Source organism: Ornithorhynchus anatinus, chromosome 7 (genome assembly GCF_004115215.2).
Source record: "Ornithorhynchus anatinus isolate Pmale09 chromosome 7, mOrnAna1.pri.v4, whole genome shotgun sequence".
NCBI lineage: Eukaryota > Metazoa > Chordata > Mammalia > Monotremata > Ornithorhynchidae > Ornithorhynchus > Ornithorhynchus anatinus.
This window is the reverse complement of record NC_041734.1, coordinates 79,996,998-80,015,115: the sequence shown is the minus strand read 5'-3', so window position 1 is coordinate 80,015,115 and position 18,118 is coordinate 79,996,998. Positions and strand designations below refer to the sequence as shown.

Genomic DNA, 18,118 nt, shown 5'->3' with positions numbered 1-18,118 from the left:
CTGCTCCATCTTTCTGCCGTGTGACCTTGGGCAAGGCACTTCACTTCTCTGGGCCTCAGTTCCCTCATCTGTGAAATGGGGATTGAGACTGCGAGCCCCTCGTAGGACGGTATCCGACTCGATGGGCTTCTACCCACCCCGGCGCTTAGTACGGGGCCTGGCACATAATGAGCGCTTAACTAAAACAGCAGCGTGCTGCTGTTAGAGAAGCAGCGTGGCTTAGTGGCAAGAGCCCGGGCTTGGGACTCAGAGGTCGTGGGTTCTAATCCCGGCTCCGCCATTGTCTGCTGGTGACCTTGGGCGAGTCACTTCACTTCTCTGGGCCTCAGTGACCTCATCTGTAAAAATGGGGATTAAAAAGTGTGAGCCCCGCGTGGGACAATCTGATTACCCCGTATCTCCCCCAACGCTTAGTAACGGTGCTCAGCACAGAGTAGGCGCTTAACAGATGCCGACATTATTATTATTAAAACCGTCATTACCAGTCTTATCAGCGGACAGCGGCGGAGGGATCTGTCACTCACCTTTGGTGGCTTCCCAGGGCACGAAGGAGTCGATCAGGGCCAGTCCCTGTTTGTAATAAAACGTGGTTAGCTCCAGCCAGTCGGCGTCGAGCGTGGTGACCACGGGCCCCTTCCTGGTGACCTTGACGGTCAGCGGGCCTTCGTGGTAGGACCAGCTGTTCGATTCGTCGTCGGAAACGTTGAAGACCGTGAAGAGCTGGTGATCTAAGATGGAAAAGCGGGTCAGCGAGAACGGTCGGCCTGACTCCTGTCTGGTCTCCGACCCAGAGCGACGCCAAGGACGCATCTCTCCCAGAAGACCCTCCACCTGCCATCGTTCCCGTAGTGGATCCACAGAGTTTTCTCGGGAAAAATCCGCAAGCGGTTGACCGTCGCCTCCTTCCGCTCGGTAAACTCGGGTCTCCGCCCTCGACTCTCTCCCGGGCCGCCGCTGCCCGGCACGGGGGAGTTTCGCCTCGTAGCCGACGGCCTGCCCCTCGTAGCCGGCCGCCGCCCAAGCTGGGAATGGAACGGACGGGCCCCCGCTTCCCTCTCCCTCCCGTAGCCGACACTGGTAGAGGACTGGAAACTCTCCGGGTGCCACTCTCAGAGGGAGTCACCTCACTCGATCCGTGGTTATAATAACAATGACGGTATTTCTTAAGCGCTTACTATGTGCCAGGCACTGTACTGAGCGCTAAGGTGGATATAAGCAAATCGAGTTGGACACAGTCCCTGCCCCACGTCACGGTCTCAATCCCCCCATTCCAGAGGAGGGAACCGAGGCCCAGAGAGGTGAAGTGACTTGCCCGAGGTCACACGGCAGACAAGTGGTGGAGCTGAGATTAGAACCCACGACCTTCTGACTCCCGGGCCCGGGCTCTGCCACTCTGCTTCTCATTTGAGATTGCGATTCTGAGCCTCACATGGGACAGGGACTGTGTCCAACCTATCTTGCATCTCCCCCAGCGCTGAGTACAGTGCCCGGCACATAGTGAAGACTTTCATAAACAAGAGAGAGAGGGATCAGCAAGCAACACCGACCTCGCAGTTCCGCTTCCGTGAGCCTCGGTTCCCTCATCTGTCAAAAGCGGATCGAGTCCGTCAGCCCCATGTGGGACAGGGACTGTGTCCAACCTGATCAGGTCGTGTCTCCCCGAGCGGTTAGTACGGTGGCCGGCACGTAGCGAGCGCTTAAGAGATACCGTCCAAGCAAAGCTAGCGTTGAGGGGCAGGGGTCGAAAGGAGAGCGTTTTAGGGGGGGGCCTCCCGGCCGCATCCGTTACCTGGCCCCGTCCTCGGCTTTGGGGGTCCGGGGCCTCCCGGACCGTCCGGGCTGGCATCGGGATGGAGTCGCCGAGCGGCCCGCTCCTGCTCCCGCTCCATCCCTGCGTCCTCCGGCCGGGTGGCCGGCGGCCCCCGGGTCCAGCTTCCGCAGTTTCTGTCCGGGCTGGGGGTCCTGCCGCCCGGGGGAGGGGCGGGGGTGGTCTCCCGAGGGGCGTCCGCACCGTTGCAGAAGTTGGGGGGCGGGCCCGGCTGAGGCAGAAACCCCACGAACCTCATTCCTCTTTTAGCCGCCTCGTTGACCTGCAGCATCGGGAGAGAATCGATCCATCACTCGGAAGAATCTCTTGAGCGCTCGGTGCGTGCGGGGCCCCGTACTGAGCGCTTGGGAGAGTCCAATATCACGTAGTTGGAGAAGTAGCGTGGCCTAGTGGAGGGCCACTTGAGCTCGGGAGTCAGAAGGACCTGGGTTCTAATCCTGACTTCGCCACTTGTCTGCTGTGGGAAACTTAGGCAAGTCACTTCACTTCTCTGGGCCTCAGTGACTTCATCTGTAAAATGGGGATGAAGACTGAGAGCCCCACGTGGGACAGGAAATTTGTCCCACCCCACTAGCTTGTATCCACGCCAGTGCTTAGAACAGTGTCCGGCACATAATAATAATACTAATAATGATGGTATTTGTTAAGCGCTTACTATGTGCCAAGCACCGTTCTAAGCGCTGGCGTAGATACCGGGTCATTAGGTTTGTCCCATGTGGGGCTCACGGTCTTCACCCCCATTTTACAGATAAGGGAACTGAGGTCCAGAGAAGTGAAGGGACTTGCCCAAAGTCACACAGCTGACAAGCGGCAGCGACAGGATTAGAACCCACGACCTCTGACTCCCAAGCTCGTGCTCTTTCCACTAAGCCTCGCTGCTTCTCCATAGTAAGTGCTAAATAAATACCACAGTTATGATGATTATTATTAGAGGAGCCCGGGCCTGGGAGTCAGAAGGACCAGGGTTCTAATCCAGACTCTGCCAATTACTTGCTGTGTGACCTTGGGCAACTCGCTTAGCTTCTCTGAGCCTCCTCAGTTTCCTCAACAGTAAAATGGGGATTCCAAACCTGTTCCTACTTAGACAGGGACTGTGTCCCACCTAATTCATTTCTACTTACCCTAATGCTTAGAATAGTGTTTTAAAAAAAATGGTGCTATTTGTTAAGCGCTTACTATGTGCAAAGCACTGTTCTAAGCGCTGGGGGGGCTACAAGTTGATCAGGTCGTCCCACGTGGGGCTCACAGTCTTCATCCCCATTTTCCAGCTGAGGTCACTGAGGCCCAGAGAAGTGAAATGACTTGTCCAAAGTCACACAGCTGGCAAGCGGCGGAGCCTGGATTCGAACCCATGACCTCTGACTCCCAAGCCCGGGCTCTTTCCGCTGAGCATCGCCGCTTCTCTAATACGGAGGTTAATATGGAGTAAGCGCTTAACAGATACCATAAAAAAGGAACTTACAGTCTAGGGGGGCATAAGTGCTGGGGGGCAAAGAGGGGGTGACTCTCAAGCGTTTATGGGGGTACAGAGCCAAGTGCATAAATAACGCAGAAGGGAAACTGAGGTGGGGAAATGAGGATTTAGTTTGGGAAGGCTTCCCGGAGGAGATGTGATTTTAGGAGGGTTTCGAAGATGTCCCTCCGGCGGGGTTCCGCCAGATAAGTGGGAGGGAGTTCCAGGCCAGGGTGAGAAGGTGGGCCAAGTGGTTAGTACTTAGTGAGCGCTTAGTTTTAAAAATATGAATAGTGTTGGTTAAACGCTTACTATGTACCAAGCACTTTTCTAAGCACTGAGGTCGATACAAGGTTATCAGGTCGGGCACTGTCCCGGTCCCACATGGGGCTCTCAGTCTACGTGAGAGGAAGAACAGGTATCCCCATCTTATAGTTGAGGAAACTGAGGCACAGGGAAATTAAGCCACTCGCCCAAGGTCAGCAAGCAATCGGCAGAACCGGGATTAGAACCCAGATCCTTACCGTGTGCAGAGCACTGTACTAACCACTTGGGAGAGTACAATATAACCAAGCTGGAGGATGTGATTGAGAGATTCTAATTGTTGTTGGGAAAAACCTTGAATTTTCATCACAGGCGATACATTTTTTTTCCAGGAAGCCTAGCAACAAGAACCACAAAAAAGTCACCTATCTCCCTCAGTAAGCAGCAGCAGCAGCAGCTAATTACTGTGGCCTGTGGAGCAGTGGACAAAGTGGAAGTTTTAATACATTTGTGGTGGACGGAGAGAAGATTGAAGTAGTTGACAATTTTCATCTCCTGGGATCACTAATCAATGGTACAGGAACCAGTCGTCGAGAAATACCCCGAAGATTAGCGTTAGGAAGATCTGCTACGACGAGCCTGGAAAAAGTCACGAAACGTGCTGATGTAACAAGTGCCAAAAAAATACAAATCGTAAACTCGATGGTGTTTCCGGTGACAGCGTATGGATCCGAGAGCTGGACGGTGAAAAACCCGGACGGAAAGAGCATCGATTCTTTGGAAATGTGGTGTCGGAGAAGGCTCTTGCCCGAAAAACAAACACATGGATTTTGGAGCAAATGAAGCCAAAGTGGTCTTTGGAAGGCCAAATGACTCCTCTTAGATGAGTGTATTTTGCACACATCATCGGGAGGACCGGACAACCCGACTACCCTGAATCTCCCCCAGTGCTTAGAACAGTGCTCCGCACGTAGTAAGCGCTTAACAAATACCAACATCATTATTACTATTCTCTGGAAAAGACACCGCTGCTAGGAAAAGTCCAGGGAAAACGTGGCGGAGGCAGATCGGCGGCTAGATGGGGAGAGACCCTGACGAGGATGAGGGAAGAACCGTTAGAAAGGTTGCGGATCGCGGCCGAGGACGGGACGTTCCGGAGAAAGTAGACCCACGGAGCCGCGATGGATCGGAAACGACTCGACGGCACTTGAAATAATAGAGCAGTGAGCTGCGGACACAGCGCTTTCTTAAGTGATCCGGCACTTGTACAGACACTTCTTCAATTATTTATTCTGATTTTTCTATTTGCAAATAATTCTATGCCTGTCTTCCCCATTAGAGTGTAAGTTCCTTGTGGGCAGGGAATGTGACTGATCAGTCAATCAATGGTATTTATTGAGCGCTTATCGTGTGCAGAGCACTGTACTATGCTCTTGGGAGAGGACAATATAAAAGAGTTGGTAGACAAATTTCCCCGACCGCAAAGATCTTCCAGTCTAATATACAGTTGTAAATACATTCAGTTGTATTTATCGAGCACTTCTTGAGAACTGTACTAAGCACTTGGGAGAGTACAATGTAATAATAGACACGTTCCCTGCCCACAAGGAGCTTAAAGTTTAGGGGTGAGCTTACACTTCCCCAAACGTTTAGTATACCGCCTAACATCCAGTGGATACTTCTAGAGAAGCAGCGTGGCTCAGTGGAAAGGGGCCGGGCTTGGGAGTCAGAGGTCATGGGTTCGAATCCCGGATCTGCCACTTGGCAGCTGGGTGACCTTAGGGAAGTCACTTCACTTCTCTGTGCCTCAGTTACCTCATCTGTAAAATGGGGATTAACTGTGACCCTCACGGGGGACAACCTGATTACCCTGCATCTCCCCCAGCGCTTAGAACAGTGCTCTGCACATAGTAAGGGCTTAACAAATATCAATTGTTATTATTATTATAGCCGGGGATTGTGTGTATCGCATGCACTGACTTTTCTTTACTCTCCCAAATGCTCACCTCAGTGCTATGGACACAGTAATAATAATAATGTTGATATTTGTTAAGCGGTTATTATGTGCAGAGCACCGTTCTAAGCACTGGGGGAGATGCAGGGTCATCGGGTCGTCCCACATGAGGCTCACAGTCTTCACCCCCATTTTACAGATGAGGGAACTGAGGCACCGAGAAGTGAAGTGACTGGCCCACAGTCACACAGCAAGTGGCAGGGCCGGGATTCGAACCCATGACCTCCTCTGACTCCCAAGCCCGGGCTCTTTCCACCGAGCCCCGCTGCTTCTCGTGGAGTAGACTGTAAGCTTCTTGAAGACAGGATTCATATCTGCTAATTCTATGCTTTTCTTCCCAAGCGTTCAGTATCGTGCTCTCCACTACGCTGTTTGAGGGCAGGGCATCACGTTACAAAAACCAGAGTTGGTCGACGTGTTCCTTTCCCGCAAGGAGCTTGCGGTCTAGAGGAAAGATGATTGGTTTCAACACGGGGCTCACAGTCTCAATAGGAGGGAGAACAGGTATTGAATCCCTATTTTGCCCAGGAGGGAATTGAGGCCCAGAGAATACTATGTGCCGAGCACTGTCCTAAGCGCTGGGGGAGATACAGGGTCATCGGGTCGTCCCACGTGAGGCTCACAGTTGATCCCCATTTGACAGATGCGGCAACTGAGGCACAGAGAAGTGAAGTGACTTGCCCACAGTCACACAGCTGACGAGTGGCAGCGCTGGGATTCGAACTCATGACCTCTGACGCCCAAGCCCAGGCTCTTTCCACTGAGCCACGCTGCTTCCCAAGTGAAATGACTTTCCCAAGGTCACACAGCAGGTAAGTGGTGGAGCCAGGAATAGGACCCAGGCCCTCTGACTCCCAGGCCTGGGATCTTTCCACTAGGCCAAGCTGCTTTCATGCTATTATTATTGATTTTTCATATAAATCATTAATTTCCCGAATAGACTGTAAGCCCGTCAAAGGGCAGGGACCGTCTCTATCTGTTACCGATTTGTCCATTCCAAGCGCTTAGTACGGTGCTCTGCACGTAGTAAGCGCTCAATAAATACTATTGAATGAATGAATATAATAATAAGAATAATTACGATATTTTGTAAGTGCTTACTATGTGCCGAGCACTGTTCTAAGTGCTGGGGTAGATACAAGGTCATCAGGTTGTAATAATAATAATAATGATAATGTTGGTATTTGTTAAGCGCTTACTATGTGGCAGAGCACTGTTCTAAGCACTGGGGGAGATACAGGCTCATCGGGTCGTCCCACGTGAGGCTCACAGTCTTAATCCCCATTTTCCAGATGAGGTCAATGAGGCCCAGAGAAGTGAAGCGACTCGCCCACGGTCACGCAGCTGACAAGCGGCAGATCCGGGATTCGAACCCATGACCTCCGACTCCCAAGCCCGGGCTCTTTCCACTGAGCCCCGCTGCTTCTCTGCTTGGCCCACGTGGGGCTCACAGTCTTCATCCCCATTTTACGGATGAGGCAACTGAGGCATGAAGAAGTTAAATGACTCGCCCAAGGTCACACAGGAGACAAGAGGCGGAGCTGGGATTAGAACCCACGACCTCTGACTCGAACCCGCGCTCTTTCATTCATTCAATCGTATTCATTGAGCGCTTACTGTGTGCAGAGCACTGTACTAAGCGCTTGGAGCGGACAATTCAAGCTCTTTCCACTAAGCCAAGCTGCAGGATTATTACGGTTTTTGTCGATTGTATTTATGTAGAAAAAGGATCGATGGATTCTACCACATGCGTCGGCTTCCCTGCGGAATCAGCCCTTTCCAGGTGGGCTAAGGGCTCCCAGTGTCTTCGAAAGCTCAGGATTTCTCGCATGTCCAATTCATTCGGCCAGTGGTACTTATTGAGCGCTTACTGTGTGCAAAGCACTGTACTAAGCGCTTGGGAGAGTCCGATGCGACAACAAACAGACGCATTCCCTGCCCAACTCAACGACATTGGCCGGAACACTCTAGACTGGATGCTCGTCGTGGGCAGGGAACGTGTCCACCTACTCACTCGTTCAGTTGTATTTATTGAGCGCTTACTGTGTGCGGAGCGCTGTACTAAGCACTTGGAACGTACAGTTCAGCAACAGAGAGAGACGATCCCTGCCCACGACGGGCTCACAGTCTAGAAGCGGAGAGACGGACAACAGAACAAGTAATCAGGCGTCAGTAGCATCGATATAAAAAATAGAAATATCGGTATATACACATTATTAATATAAACAAATAGAATTATAGATGTGTACATAGAAACACAAGAGGGAGGAGGGTAGAGGAAAGGGTGGGAATCAGGGCGATGGGGACGGGAGGAGGAGCAGAGGAAAAAGGCGGCTTAGCTTGGGACTTCACTCCCAGAAACGGCATAGTGGCAAGAGCCTGGGCTTGGGAGTCACAGGTCGTGGGTTCTAATTCTGGCTCTTGTCACTCGTCTGCTGTGTGACTTTGGGCAAATCACTTCACTTCTCTGGGCCTCGGTTCCCTCATCTGGAAAATGGGGATTGAGGCTGTGAGCCCCATGTGGGACAACCTGATTACCTTGTATCCACCCCAGTGCTTAGAACAGTGCTTGGCACCTAGTAAGCGCTTAATAATAATAATATTGGTATTTGTTAAGCACTTACTATGTGTAGAGCACCGTTCTAAGCGCTGGGGGAGATACAGGGTCATCAGGTTGTCCCACGTGAGGCTCACAATCTTCACCCCCATTTTTACAGATGAGGTAACTGGGGGCCAGAGAAGTGAAGTGACTCGCCCACAGTCACACAGCTGATCAGTTGGCAGAGTCAGGATTCGAACCCATGACCTCTGACACCCAAGCCTGAGCTCTTTCCACTGGGCCACACTGCTCCTTAGAGCAGAAGAGTGCTCTGCACATAGTAAGCGCTTAACAAATACCATTACTATTATTATTTTTATTATTATTATTATTATTGTTATCTTACTCCCTTGGATTGCCCGCTCCCAACCGCTTAGTCCAGTGCTCTGCAGTTAGGAAGTGCTCAGTAATCATCACTGATTGAAGCTCTCTGTGGACAGGGAATGCGTCTGTTTATTGTTCTATTGTCCTCTCCCAACCGCTTAATACAGTGTTCTGGTTACAGGAAGCGCTCAATCAATACGATCGATTGACTACCGACTCCGTTATAGCGGACTCTCCAGCGCGTGTAGAACAGTGCTCTGCCCACGGGAAGCGCTCAGGAAATGCGACTGATCGACTGACGAGAAGAGGACCTGCGTTCTAATCCTGGTCCCCCCGCTTGTCAGCCGTGTGATCTCGGGCAGGTCACTTTACCTTTCTGGCCCTCCGTTCCCTCACCTGGAAAATGGGGATGAAGACCGTGAGCCCCACGTGGGACAACCTGATTCCCTTGTGTCTACCCCAGCGCTTAGTACGGGGCCATAGTAAGCGCTTAACGAAAGCAAGAACAACAAAAGAGCCGACCAAAAAAAGTCCCCAGAGCCTCCAGGACGGTGTGGGGTCAGTACCTTCTCCAAGAGGCCGACCATCACTTGGTTCGTTGGTGCTTCCTGCAGGAAGGGACACTCCTCGATGACGAGCCGGGGGTACGTCTCCCTTGGGAAGACCCCCAGCTTGGGGCTGGAACAGAAAAAGACGGTTTCCGTCAGCAGCCTGGGGCCTCCCCCTCGCCCCCGCCACCCTTCTCTCGGGTCCTACTCCCGGCTCCGTCGCCTTCTCGCTGTGCGCAAGTCCCCTAACTTCTCGGTGCCTCGGTTTCCTCAGCTGTAGAATGGCGATTCAATCCCTGTTCACTCAGTTGTATTTATCGAGCGCTTACGGTGTGCAGAGCACTGGACTGAGCACTTGGGAGAGTCCAATACAACAATAAACCGACACGTTCCCTGCCTACGACGAGTTTCTTAGACTGGGAGTCCCAGGAAGGACAGGGACTGATTTACTTGTATCCCTCTCAGTGCTGAGAAGGGTGCTTGGCACAAAGTAAGCGCTCAAGACGTAGCACAATAATTATTACTGTTTGTGATGCGTCCATTCCTAAGGGCACGGACAAGGTTTTTCTTATGTGGGTGGCCTTCTTTCCACATTAAAAAAAAAAAAATCGGGAAAGGCTGGATATAGCTTCCAGGTCCTTAAAGGATTTCCTTAAATGATTTTGGAAAAATCATTTTAGATCCAAATATATTCTCCACATGTTTAATCCATTCCTATTTATTGAGCGCCGAGTGGGTGCGGAGCACTGTAGTAAGCACTTGGGAGAGTACACTATAACAAGAAACAGCGTGGCTCAGTGGAAAGAGCCCGGGCTTGGGAGCCGGAGGTCATGGGTTCGAATCTGCCACTTGTCAGCAGTGTGACTTTGGGCAAATCACTTCACTTCTCTGTGCCTCAATTCCCTCATCTGTAAAATGGGGGTTAAGATTGTGAGCCTCACGGGGCACAACCTGATGACCTGTATCTACCCCAGCGCTTAGAACAGTGCTCTGCACATAGTAAGCCCTTAACAAATACCAACATTATTATTATTATTATTATTATTATTAGTGGCAAGAGCCCCCTTGTGGGATCAGAGGACGTGGGTTCTAATCCCGTCTCCTCCACTTGTCTGCTGTGTGACCCTGGACATGTCACTTCACTTCTCTGGGCCTCAGTGACCTCATCTATAAAATGGGGATTAAGATGTGGGACAATCTGATGAGCTAGTAAGTACCCAGTGCTCAGAACAGTGCTTGGCACATAGTTAGTGCTTAACAAATACCATCATCGTTGTTATTATTATTTTTAGTAAACCGATAGGCAAAGATTCTATGGAAATTGAGTAGGCAGTTGGATAACGACGTACCTGGTGAATCAGGCCTAGATTAGGATGTTTCAAAATGTTTCCTACCCACCATCCTTTCGCTTGTTTAGTGAATTGATTACATAAACGCTCAGTGCAGGGTTCTGCACATAGTAAGCGCTCAATAAATCCCACTGATGGTTACAGACTAATGGTTATAACTAGACCTCTCAGTCACGCGCAAGGTCACGTGAGAGAAAAGCAGCGTGGCTCAGTGGAAAGAGCACGGGCTTTGGAGTCAGGGCTCATGAGTTCGAATCCCAGCTCTGCCACTTGTCGGCTGTGTGACTGTGGGCGAGTCACTTAACTTCTCTGGGCCTCAGTTCCCTCATCTGTAAAATGGGGATTAAGACTGTGAGCCCCACGAGGGACAACCTGATTCCCCTATGTCTACCCCAGCGCTTAGAACAGTGCTCGGCACATAGTAAGCGCTTAACAAATACCAACATTATTAGAAAAGCAGACGACTGGCTTAGTGGCTAAAGCCCGGGCCTGAGAGTCCAAAGGTCCTGGATTCTAATCCTGGCTCTGCCACTTGTCTGCTCTCTGACCTTGGGCAAGTCACTTCACTGCTCTGGGCTTCGGTTAACTCATCCGTAAAATGGGATTGAGACTGGTGAGCCTCATGTGGGACGTGGACTGTGACCAACCCGATTGGCTTGTATCCACCGCAGCGCTTAATACAGTTCCCGGCTCTTAGTAAGTGCTCAACAAATACCATGATTATGGTTGTTATCGATCATATTCATTCATTCATTCATTCATTCAATGGTATTTGTTGAGTGCTTACTGTGTGTAGAACGCGGTACTAAGTAATAATAATGATGTTGGAATTTGTTAAGCGCTTACTATATGCAGAGCACTGTTCTAAGCACTGGGGGAGATACAGGGTCATCAGGTTGTCCCACATGAGGCTCACAGTCTTCATCCCCATTTTACAGATGAGGGAACCGAGGCACAGAGAAGTAAAGCGACTCGCCCACGGTCACACAGCTGACAGGGGGCAGAGCCGGGATTCGAACCCATGACCTCTGGCTCCCAAGCCCGGGCTCTTTCCACTGAGCCACGCTGCTTCTCTACTTGGGACATATTCCTTCCCCACAAATAGTTTGCAATCTAGAGGCGGGGAGACAGATATTAGTATAAATAAATAAATGAGGGATGGGGACATAAGCGGTGTGGAGCCGGGAAGGGGGATTGAATAAAGGGAGCAAGTCAGGGTGAGGCAGAAGGGAGTGGGAGAAGACGAAACGGGGGCGCAGTCAGGGAAGGCTTCTAGGAGGAGATGGGCCCTCCATAAAGATTTGAAGAGGGGAGGAGGCATCATCTGTTGGATTTGAGGAAGGAGGGTGTTCCAGGCCAGAGGCGGGACGTGGGCCAGGGGTCAGCGCTGAGACAGGCGAGATCAGGCCTCGGTGAGGTTTGGCGTTAGAGGAGCAAAGTGTGCGGGATGGGTTGTAGGAGGAGAGAAGCGAGGTGAGATAAGAGGCAGAAAGGTGACGGACGGCTTTAAAGCCATTGGTGAGGAGTTTCTGCCTGATGCGCAGGTGGATGGGCAACCACTGGAGTTTCTTAAGGAGTGGGGAAACACGTCCGAAACGTTTTTGTAGAATAATGATCCGGGCAGCAGACTGAAGTATGGACTGGAGTGGGGAGAGACAGGAGGCTGGGAGGTCTGCAGGGAGGCTGATGCGATATTGGAGGCGGGATAGAGTCAGTGCTTGGATTAACGTGGGAGCAGTGGGGATCGAGAGGAAAGGGTGGATTTTCGCCACGTTGTGAACGTAGGATCGACAGGATTTAGTGATGGATGGAATAGGTGGATTGAATGAGAGAGAGGAGTCAAGGATTAATGCCAAGGTTACAGATTTGTGAGACGGGAAGGATGGAGGTGCCGTCTACAGTGATGGGCAAGTCAGGGGGAGGATGGGGTTCGGGTGAGAAGATGAGGAGTTCTGTTTTGGACATGTTAAGCTTGAAGTGGGCAGAACATCCAAGTGGAGATGTCTTGAAGGCAGGGGGAGAGGCGAGACTGCAGAGAGGGAGGGAGAGAGAGATGAGGGCCGGAGAGGGAGATTTGGGGATCATCCACACCGAGGTGGGAGTCGAAGCCACGGGAGAGAATGAATTCTCCGAAGGAGGGGGTGTAGAAGGAGAATAGAACGGGATTCAGAAAGGAGCCCTCGGGGCACCCCACAGTTAGGGGGTGGGAGGCAGAGGAGGAGCCCACATAGGAGACTGAGCGGCCAGAGAGGTAAGAGGAGAACCAGGAGAGGAAAGAGCCGGCGAAGGCGAGGTTGGAAACGTTTCCAGGAGAAGAGGGTGGGCCACAGCGTCTGAGGCAGCTGAGAGGTGGAGGAGGATGAGGAGGGAATAGAGGCCGTTGGATTTGGCGAGAAGGAGGTCGTCGGCGACCTTTGAGTGGGCCGTTTCCGTGGAGTGAAGGGGACGGAAGCCAGATTGGAGGACATCAAGGAGAGGATTGGAGGAGAGGAATTTGAGACAGCAGGTGTAGAACGTTTATCCCTGTGCAGAGCACTGTCCTAAGCGCTTGGGAGAGTAATCTTGTACTTAACCCCGACCTGATGGTCTCGTATCGACCCCTGCGCTTAGCACAGAACTTGGTTTAACACCATCTCGATGATTGATTATTAATATGACGAAGCAGTCGATTTGCCCAATGTGTTCCCATCAGCCAGCGGTATCTATCGAGCGCTTACCATGCGCAGAGCACTGTACCGAACCCATGAAAACCGTCTTAAAAATGAAGGGGAAGTTAAGCGAAAATCGGTAAGGCCCCCAAACACCGCCTTGTCTCGGGCACCGAGTCCACACATTTACCTGGGTTTCAGCCGCGAGAGGACCACTCTGTATCGTCCGCTGGCCGGCGAAGGTCTCCCCCTCCCCACTGACAACGTCACGGGGTGAACCGCGCTGACCACGTAGCCCATGGTGTAATAATCCTCCACCTTGGCCGCTATCTCCGTCACCGAGCCGATCTGGGTGACCTCAGGATTCGAGGAAGCTAGAATGTGAACGGAGGGAGGATGTTATTGATAAGAATAACAGTGATAATAACGATGATGGTAACTGTTAAGTGCTTACTATGTGCCAAGCACTGTTCTAAGCACTGGAATAATAATAATCATAATGTTGGTATTTGTTAAGCACTGACTATGTGCAGAGCACCGTTCTAAGCGCTGGGGGAGATACAGGGTCATCGGGTTGTCCCCCGTGAGGCTCACAGTCTTCATCCCCATTTTACAGATGAAGACACTGAGGCACAGAGAAGTGAAGTGACTTGCCTACAGTCACACGGCTGACACTTGGCGGAGCCGGGATTAGAACCCATGCCCTCTGACTCCCGAGCCCGGGCTTTATAAACCACACTGCTTATTGCCTCAGATGCCACAGAAAGGTCTCTCCATTCATACCCCGGAACTGAACATGGAAATCTCGGTCGAATTCTCAGGAAAAAAAGAATCCAGTGTCACTTGGAATTTCGGGTACAGCGAGCAGAACCGCGATGAATCGACCCTTTATTGTGGCAGGGGAGTTTACTTCTGCTGATGAAGCTTAGAGCTCTGCCACAGAGGGTTACCCAGAATGGAAAGGTCTAGGCCGAAGTGGAAAAGAGTCAAAGTGGCCAAAGTGGCCACCGGCCATGTGGGAGAGTCAAAGGCGGATGATGGAGCGATCGACACATCGACAACGGCAGAGACTCGAGTTTTTACCGCGTGGAAGAAGGCGGTGGTAAACTACTTCCGGATCTTTATGAACCAAGAAAACTCTCCGGATCCACAGGCCGGAATGACTTTATGACAGAAGATGGGATGTTCAGAAGAGGGTGTGTCCACGGAGTCGCCATGGGGCGGAAACGACTCGACGGCATTTGAAGAAGTTGAAGAGCAAAACCGGACCACGTTTTCCAAGGAATATGGAGAAAAGGAATTAGAGGAGCCTGTCAGTCGTATTTTTTGACGCTTACTGGGCCTGAGCACCGTACTAAGTTCTAGGTCTCCTTAGCTATTGTACCATCCCAAGCGTTTAGTTCAGTAAGCACAAAGTAAGCGCTCAATAAATACGATTGAATGAATGAATATCTTAATAACAATAATAATAATAATAATAATAATGTTGGTATCTGTTGAGTGCTTACTATGGGCAGAGCACTGTTCTAAGCGCTGGGGTAGATACAGGGTCATCGGGTTGTCCCACATGAGGCTCACAGTCTTCATCCCCATTTTACAGATGAGGGAACTGAGGCACAGAGAAGTGAAGTGACTCGCCCACAGTCACCCAGCTGACGAGTGGCAGAGCCGGGATTCGAACCCGTGACCTCTGACTCCCAAGCCCTTGCTCGTTCCACTGAGCCACGCTGACATAATATATATCAATAATATAATATAAAGTACGCTATAGTAGAGTTGGTAGACACATCCTCTGCCCACAGTGAGCCTACAGTAGCGGGGGGGGGATGACGACGGATATTAAAATGAACAAATAAATTACAGAAACGTACATGGTAATAACGATGGTATTTGTAAAGTGCTTACTATGTGCCAAGCACTGTTCTAAGCACTGGGGGAGGTACAGGGTTCTCAGGTTGTCCCAGGTGGGGCTCAGACTCTTAATCCCCCTTTTACAGGTGAGATAACTGAAGTACAGAGAAGTTAAGTCACACAGCTGCCAAGGGGTGGAGACAGAATTAGAACCCACGACTTCTCACTCCCAAGCCCGGGCTCTTTCCACTGGGCCACGCTGCTTCTCGTGAGTACCGTGGGGCTGAGGGAGGGGTGAAAAAATCCAAGTGCAAGGGGGAGGCGGAAGAGAAAATGAGGGTTTAGGAGGGGGAGGCTTCTTGGAGGAGATGGGCTTTGACTGAAGCTTTGAAGGTGGGAAGAGTGGGTGGTCTGTAAGGGAACGTTGTCTGCTAATTCTGTCGCCTCGTACTTTCCCAAGTGCTCAGGACAGTGCTCTGCACAGACTGAGCTCTCACTAAATACGATCGATCGATCCATCAGCGTTAGGACTGAGGCGAGATCTCAGAGGAGCAGCGTGGCCTCCCGGAAAGAGCCCGGGCCCGGGATTTGGGGGACCTGGGTCCTCACTCAGGCTCTGTCCGGGACCTCCTGTGTGACCTGGGGCAAGACACTTCACTTCTCTGTGCCTCAGTTCCCTCATCTGCAAAATGAGGATTCAGTACTTGTTCTCCCTTCCTATTTAGACGGCGAGGCCCGTATGGGACCTGATTAGCTTGTAACTAGTATTAGTACAAAGCGAGCACTTACAAAATCACTATTCGTATCCTTCTTATTGTTATCATTATCATGTATTTACCCTTCCAGCTCTCACATTGAACTGAAAAGCTATCTTCCTGGTAAAAGGTAAAGCTTCCTTGGAAAAACATGATCTTCCTCTAGACTGCAATCTCCTTGTGGGCCGGGAACGTATCTACCAACTCTGTTGTATTGGACTCTCCCAAGCGCTTAGTACAGTGCTCTGCACCCAGTAAGTGCTCCGTCAATACGATTGTCTTTTGAAGGTATTTGTTCATTCATTCATTCGATCGTCTTTATTGAGCGCTTACTGTGTGCTTGCTGAACTAAGCGCTTGGGATGGTACAACATTACAATAAACAGACACGTTCCCTGCCCATAATGAGCTTGCAATCTAGAGGTCGGGGCGGAGGGGGAGGCAAACATTAATATAAATAAATAGATAACATATTTATTGAGTACTTAAGTGCAGAGCACTGTACTAAGCACTTGGGAGAGTACAACAGAATTAGCAGACACGTTCCCCGCCCATGAATTAAGCACTTACTAAGTGCCAGGCACCGGACTAAGCAGTGGAGTAGATGCGAGCTGATCAGGTTGGACACGATCCCCGTCCCACGAGGGGCTCACAGTTTTAATCCCCGTTTTACAGTGGAGGTAACGAAGGCCCAGAGAAGTGAATTGACTTGCCCAAGGTCACACAGCAGACAAGCGGCGGAGCCGGGATTAGAACCCAGGTCCTCCGGCGCCCGGGGTCCATCCCCTAAGCCACGCTGCTTCCTGATCTTCAATTAATGCTAACCTTGAGTTTAACATCCAAATCCCTCTAGACCGTGAGCTCGCTGTGGGCAGGGAATGTGTCCGTTTGTTGTTGTACTGTACTCTCCCGAGCGCTCAGTACGGTATTTTGCCCACAGGACTCAATCGATGCGAATGAATAAATGAATGAATGAATTTATAGTGGCTCCCATTACCACCATCTTGAATACATTTTAACTTTCTTAAGCGCAAACGAAGCAAAGTGAGTTTCGGTAAAAGAATTATGGACTCTTAGGTGCCGGTAATTCAACATAATGACATAAATGCCCTCCTAATTATTATTCATTTCATCGCCCCACTCTCTTTTGTAAGACAACCTAGTTTCTGACAAAGACCACGTCACAGAGCTAGATTGTTTCCCGAGGCGACAAACAACTAAGTGGAGCACGGACATCACCCTTCCAACGGGGTGGGTTTTATAAGTTTTATGATTTAGCTCAGTTTTCCCATCGACCGGCTGCAGAGCCAGAATGGATAAGCAAAACTCTCAGATGATGGGAAGAAGAAAATAAAAACGGAGTCCCTGGAAAAATCTACAGGGCCCAACCTGCGAATCTTATCCTCAGAGGCGGACTTTGGATTTTTGGAAGTTCCGCTGGATCCGGCGCGTTATTTTCGGGTCTCACCTCTCACTCAGAAACAGTTAATGGTAAAACGTGAGGCCACCCCCGGCCCTGGCCTGCCTCTGTTGTCGGAGGATTGCCATCTGGAGTTGTTTATTTGTATTTTCAATTCTCTGGAACAGGGAGTTTTGGTTTAGAGGCAGGACAGCCCAGCAAACAGGAGGGAGACACACAAACACACACTCCCACCCCCTCCCGGCCCCCGCCACAAACACACATTTCAAGATTTAGTTCACTTTAAAACCGACAAAAGTGACTCAGATGCCAGCGGACACACGCACAAAACAAATTCCGTCCCGTTACCGTTGTTATAGCTGTCGTCTCGGGCATACACACATCCGCAACACACATCCGCACTCTCACACAAATCCATACACACACACACACAATGCATTCCGTTTTCCTGTTTCTAACAGCCTGCTCTTTTAGACTGTCACGGACGGTTCTGGCGAATTTCGTGCCTTGGAAATGAACATTTTCCACGTATCATTTCCTCAAGTTCTTTGACTCACGAGTCAAGGAAAATTTTCCGATCGGTTTTCCTCCAGTTTACCTAGGCTACCGCGGACGGTTCTGGCTATTTTTGGGGGTCCGGGCGTGAACATTTTCCACGTATCATTTCCTAAAGTTATTCGATACACGAGTCATGGAAAATTTTCGGAGCTCTTCCCCTCAGAGTTTCACACGTTACAAGTGAGCTTTGTTCGAAGGAAACTGGAAAAAGTACGAAAAGCATTCGGGGGGAAGAAAAGTGTCCACTGGCTCGAACGGCGCTTTTAAAATGCATAAACTTGACCGTTCCAAAGCGGGGCCCTTTCCTCTCTTGGGAACATTTTGCAATTTACAATAGAAGACAACAAATACCTTCCAGGGAGAAGTCCAGCAATACATATTCATAAGCGAAGTCGGTCTTTGTTTCGACTTGCGGTCTCTTCAGAGTAGAAAAGATTTTTCCGGGGCTGCTATCGTCGAGGTCTTCTAGTTTCCTCAGACCGCAACCCATGGCCGGAGTTTTAGGGGA

The 18,118-nt window shown here is 50.6% G+C and overlaps 1 protein-coding gene across 2 annotated transcripts in view; it reads right to left on the bottom strand.

The window, feature by feature from the left end:
* RFTN2 (raftlin family member 2) overlaps window positions 1-18,118 on the bottom strand; it is a 38,776-nt gene extending 20,658 nt beyond the window's left edge. For both annotated transcript variants that reach the window (XM_029069287.2, XM_029069288.2), the window contains exons 1-5: window positions 17,962-18,118; window positions 13,218-13,401; window positions 9,049-9,160; window positions 1,790-2,090; window positions 525-728 (exon numbers count right to left, since the gene is read on the bottom strand). In XM_029069287.2, the coding sequence (XP_028925120.1) occupies window positions 525-728; window positions 1,790-2,090; window positions 9,049-9,160; window positions 13,218-13,401; window positions 17,962-18,100 (940 nt within the window). In that variant the 5' untranslated portion in view covers window positions 18,101-18,118. The remainder of the gene's footprint in view (window positions 1-524; window positions 729-1,789; window positions 2,091-9,048; window positions 9,161-13,217; window positions 13,402-17,961) is intronic.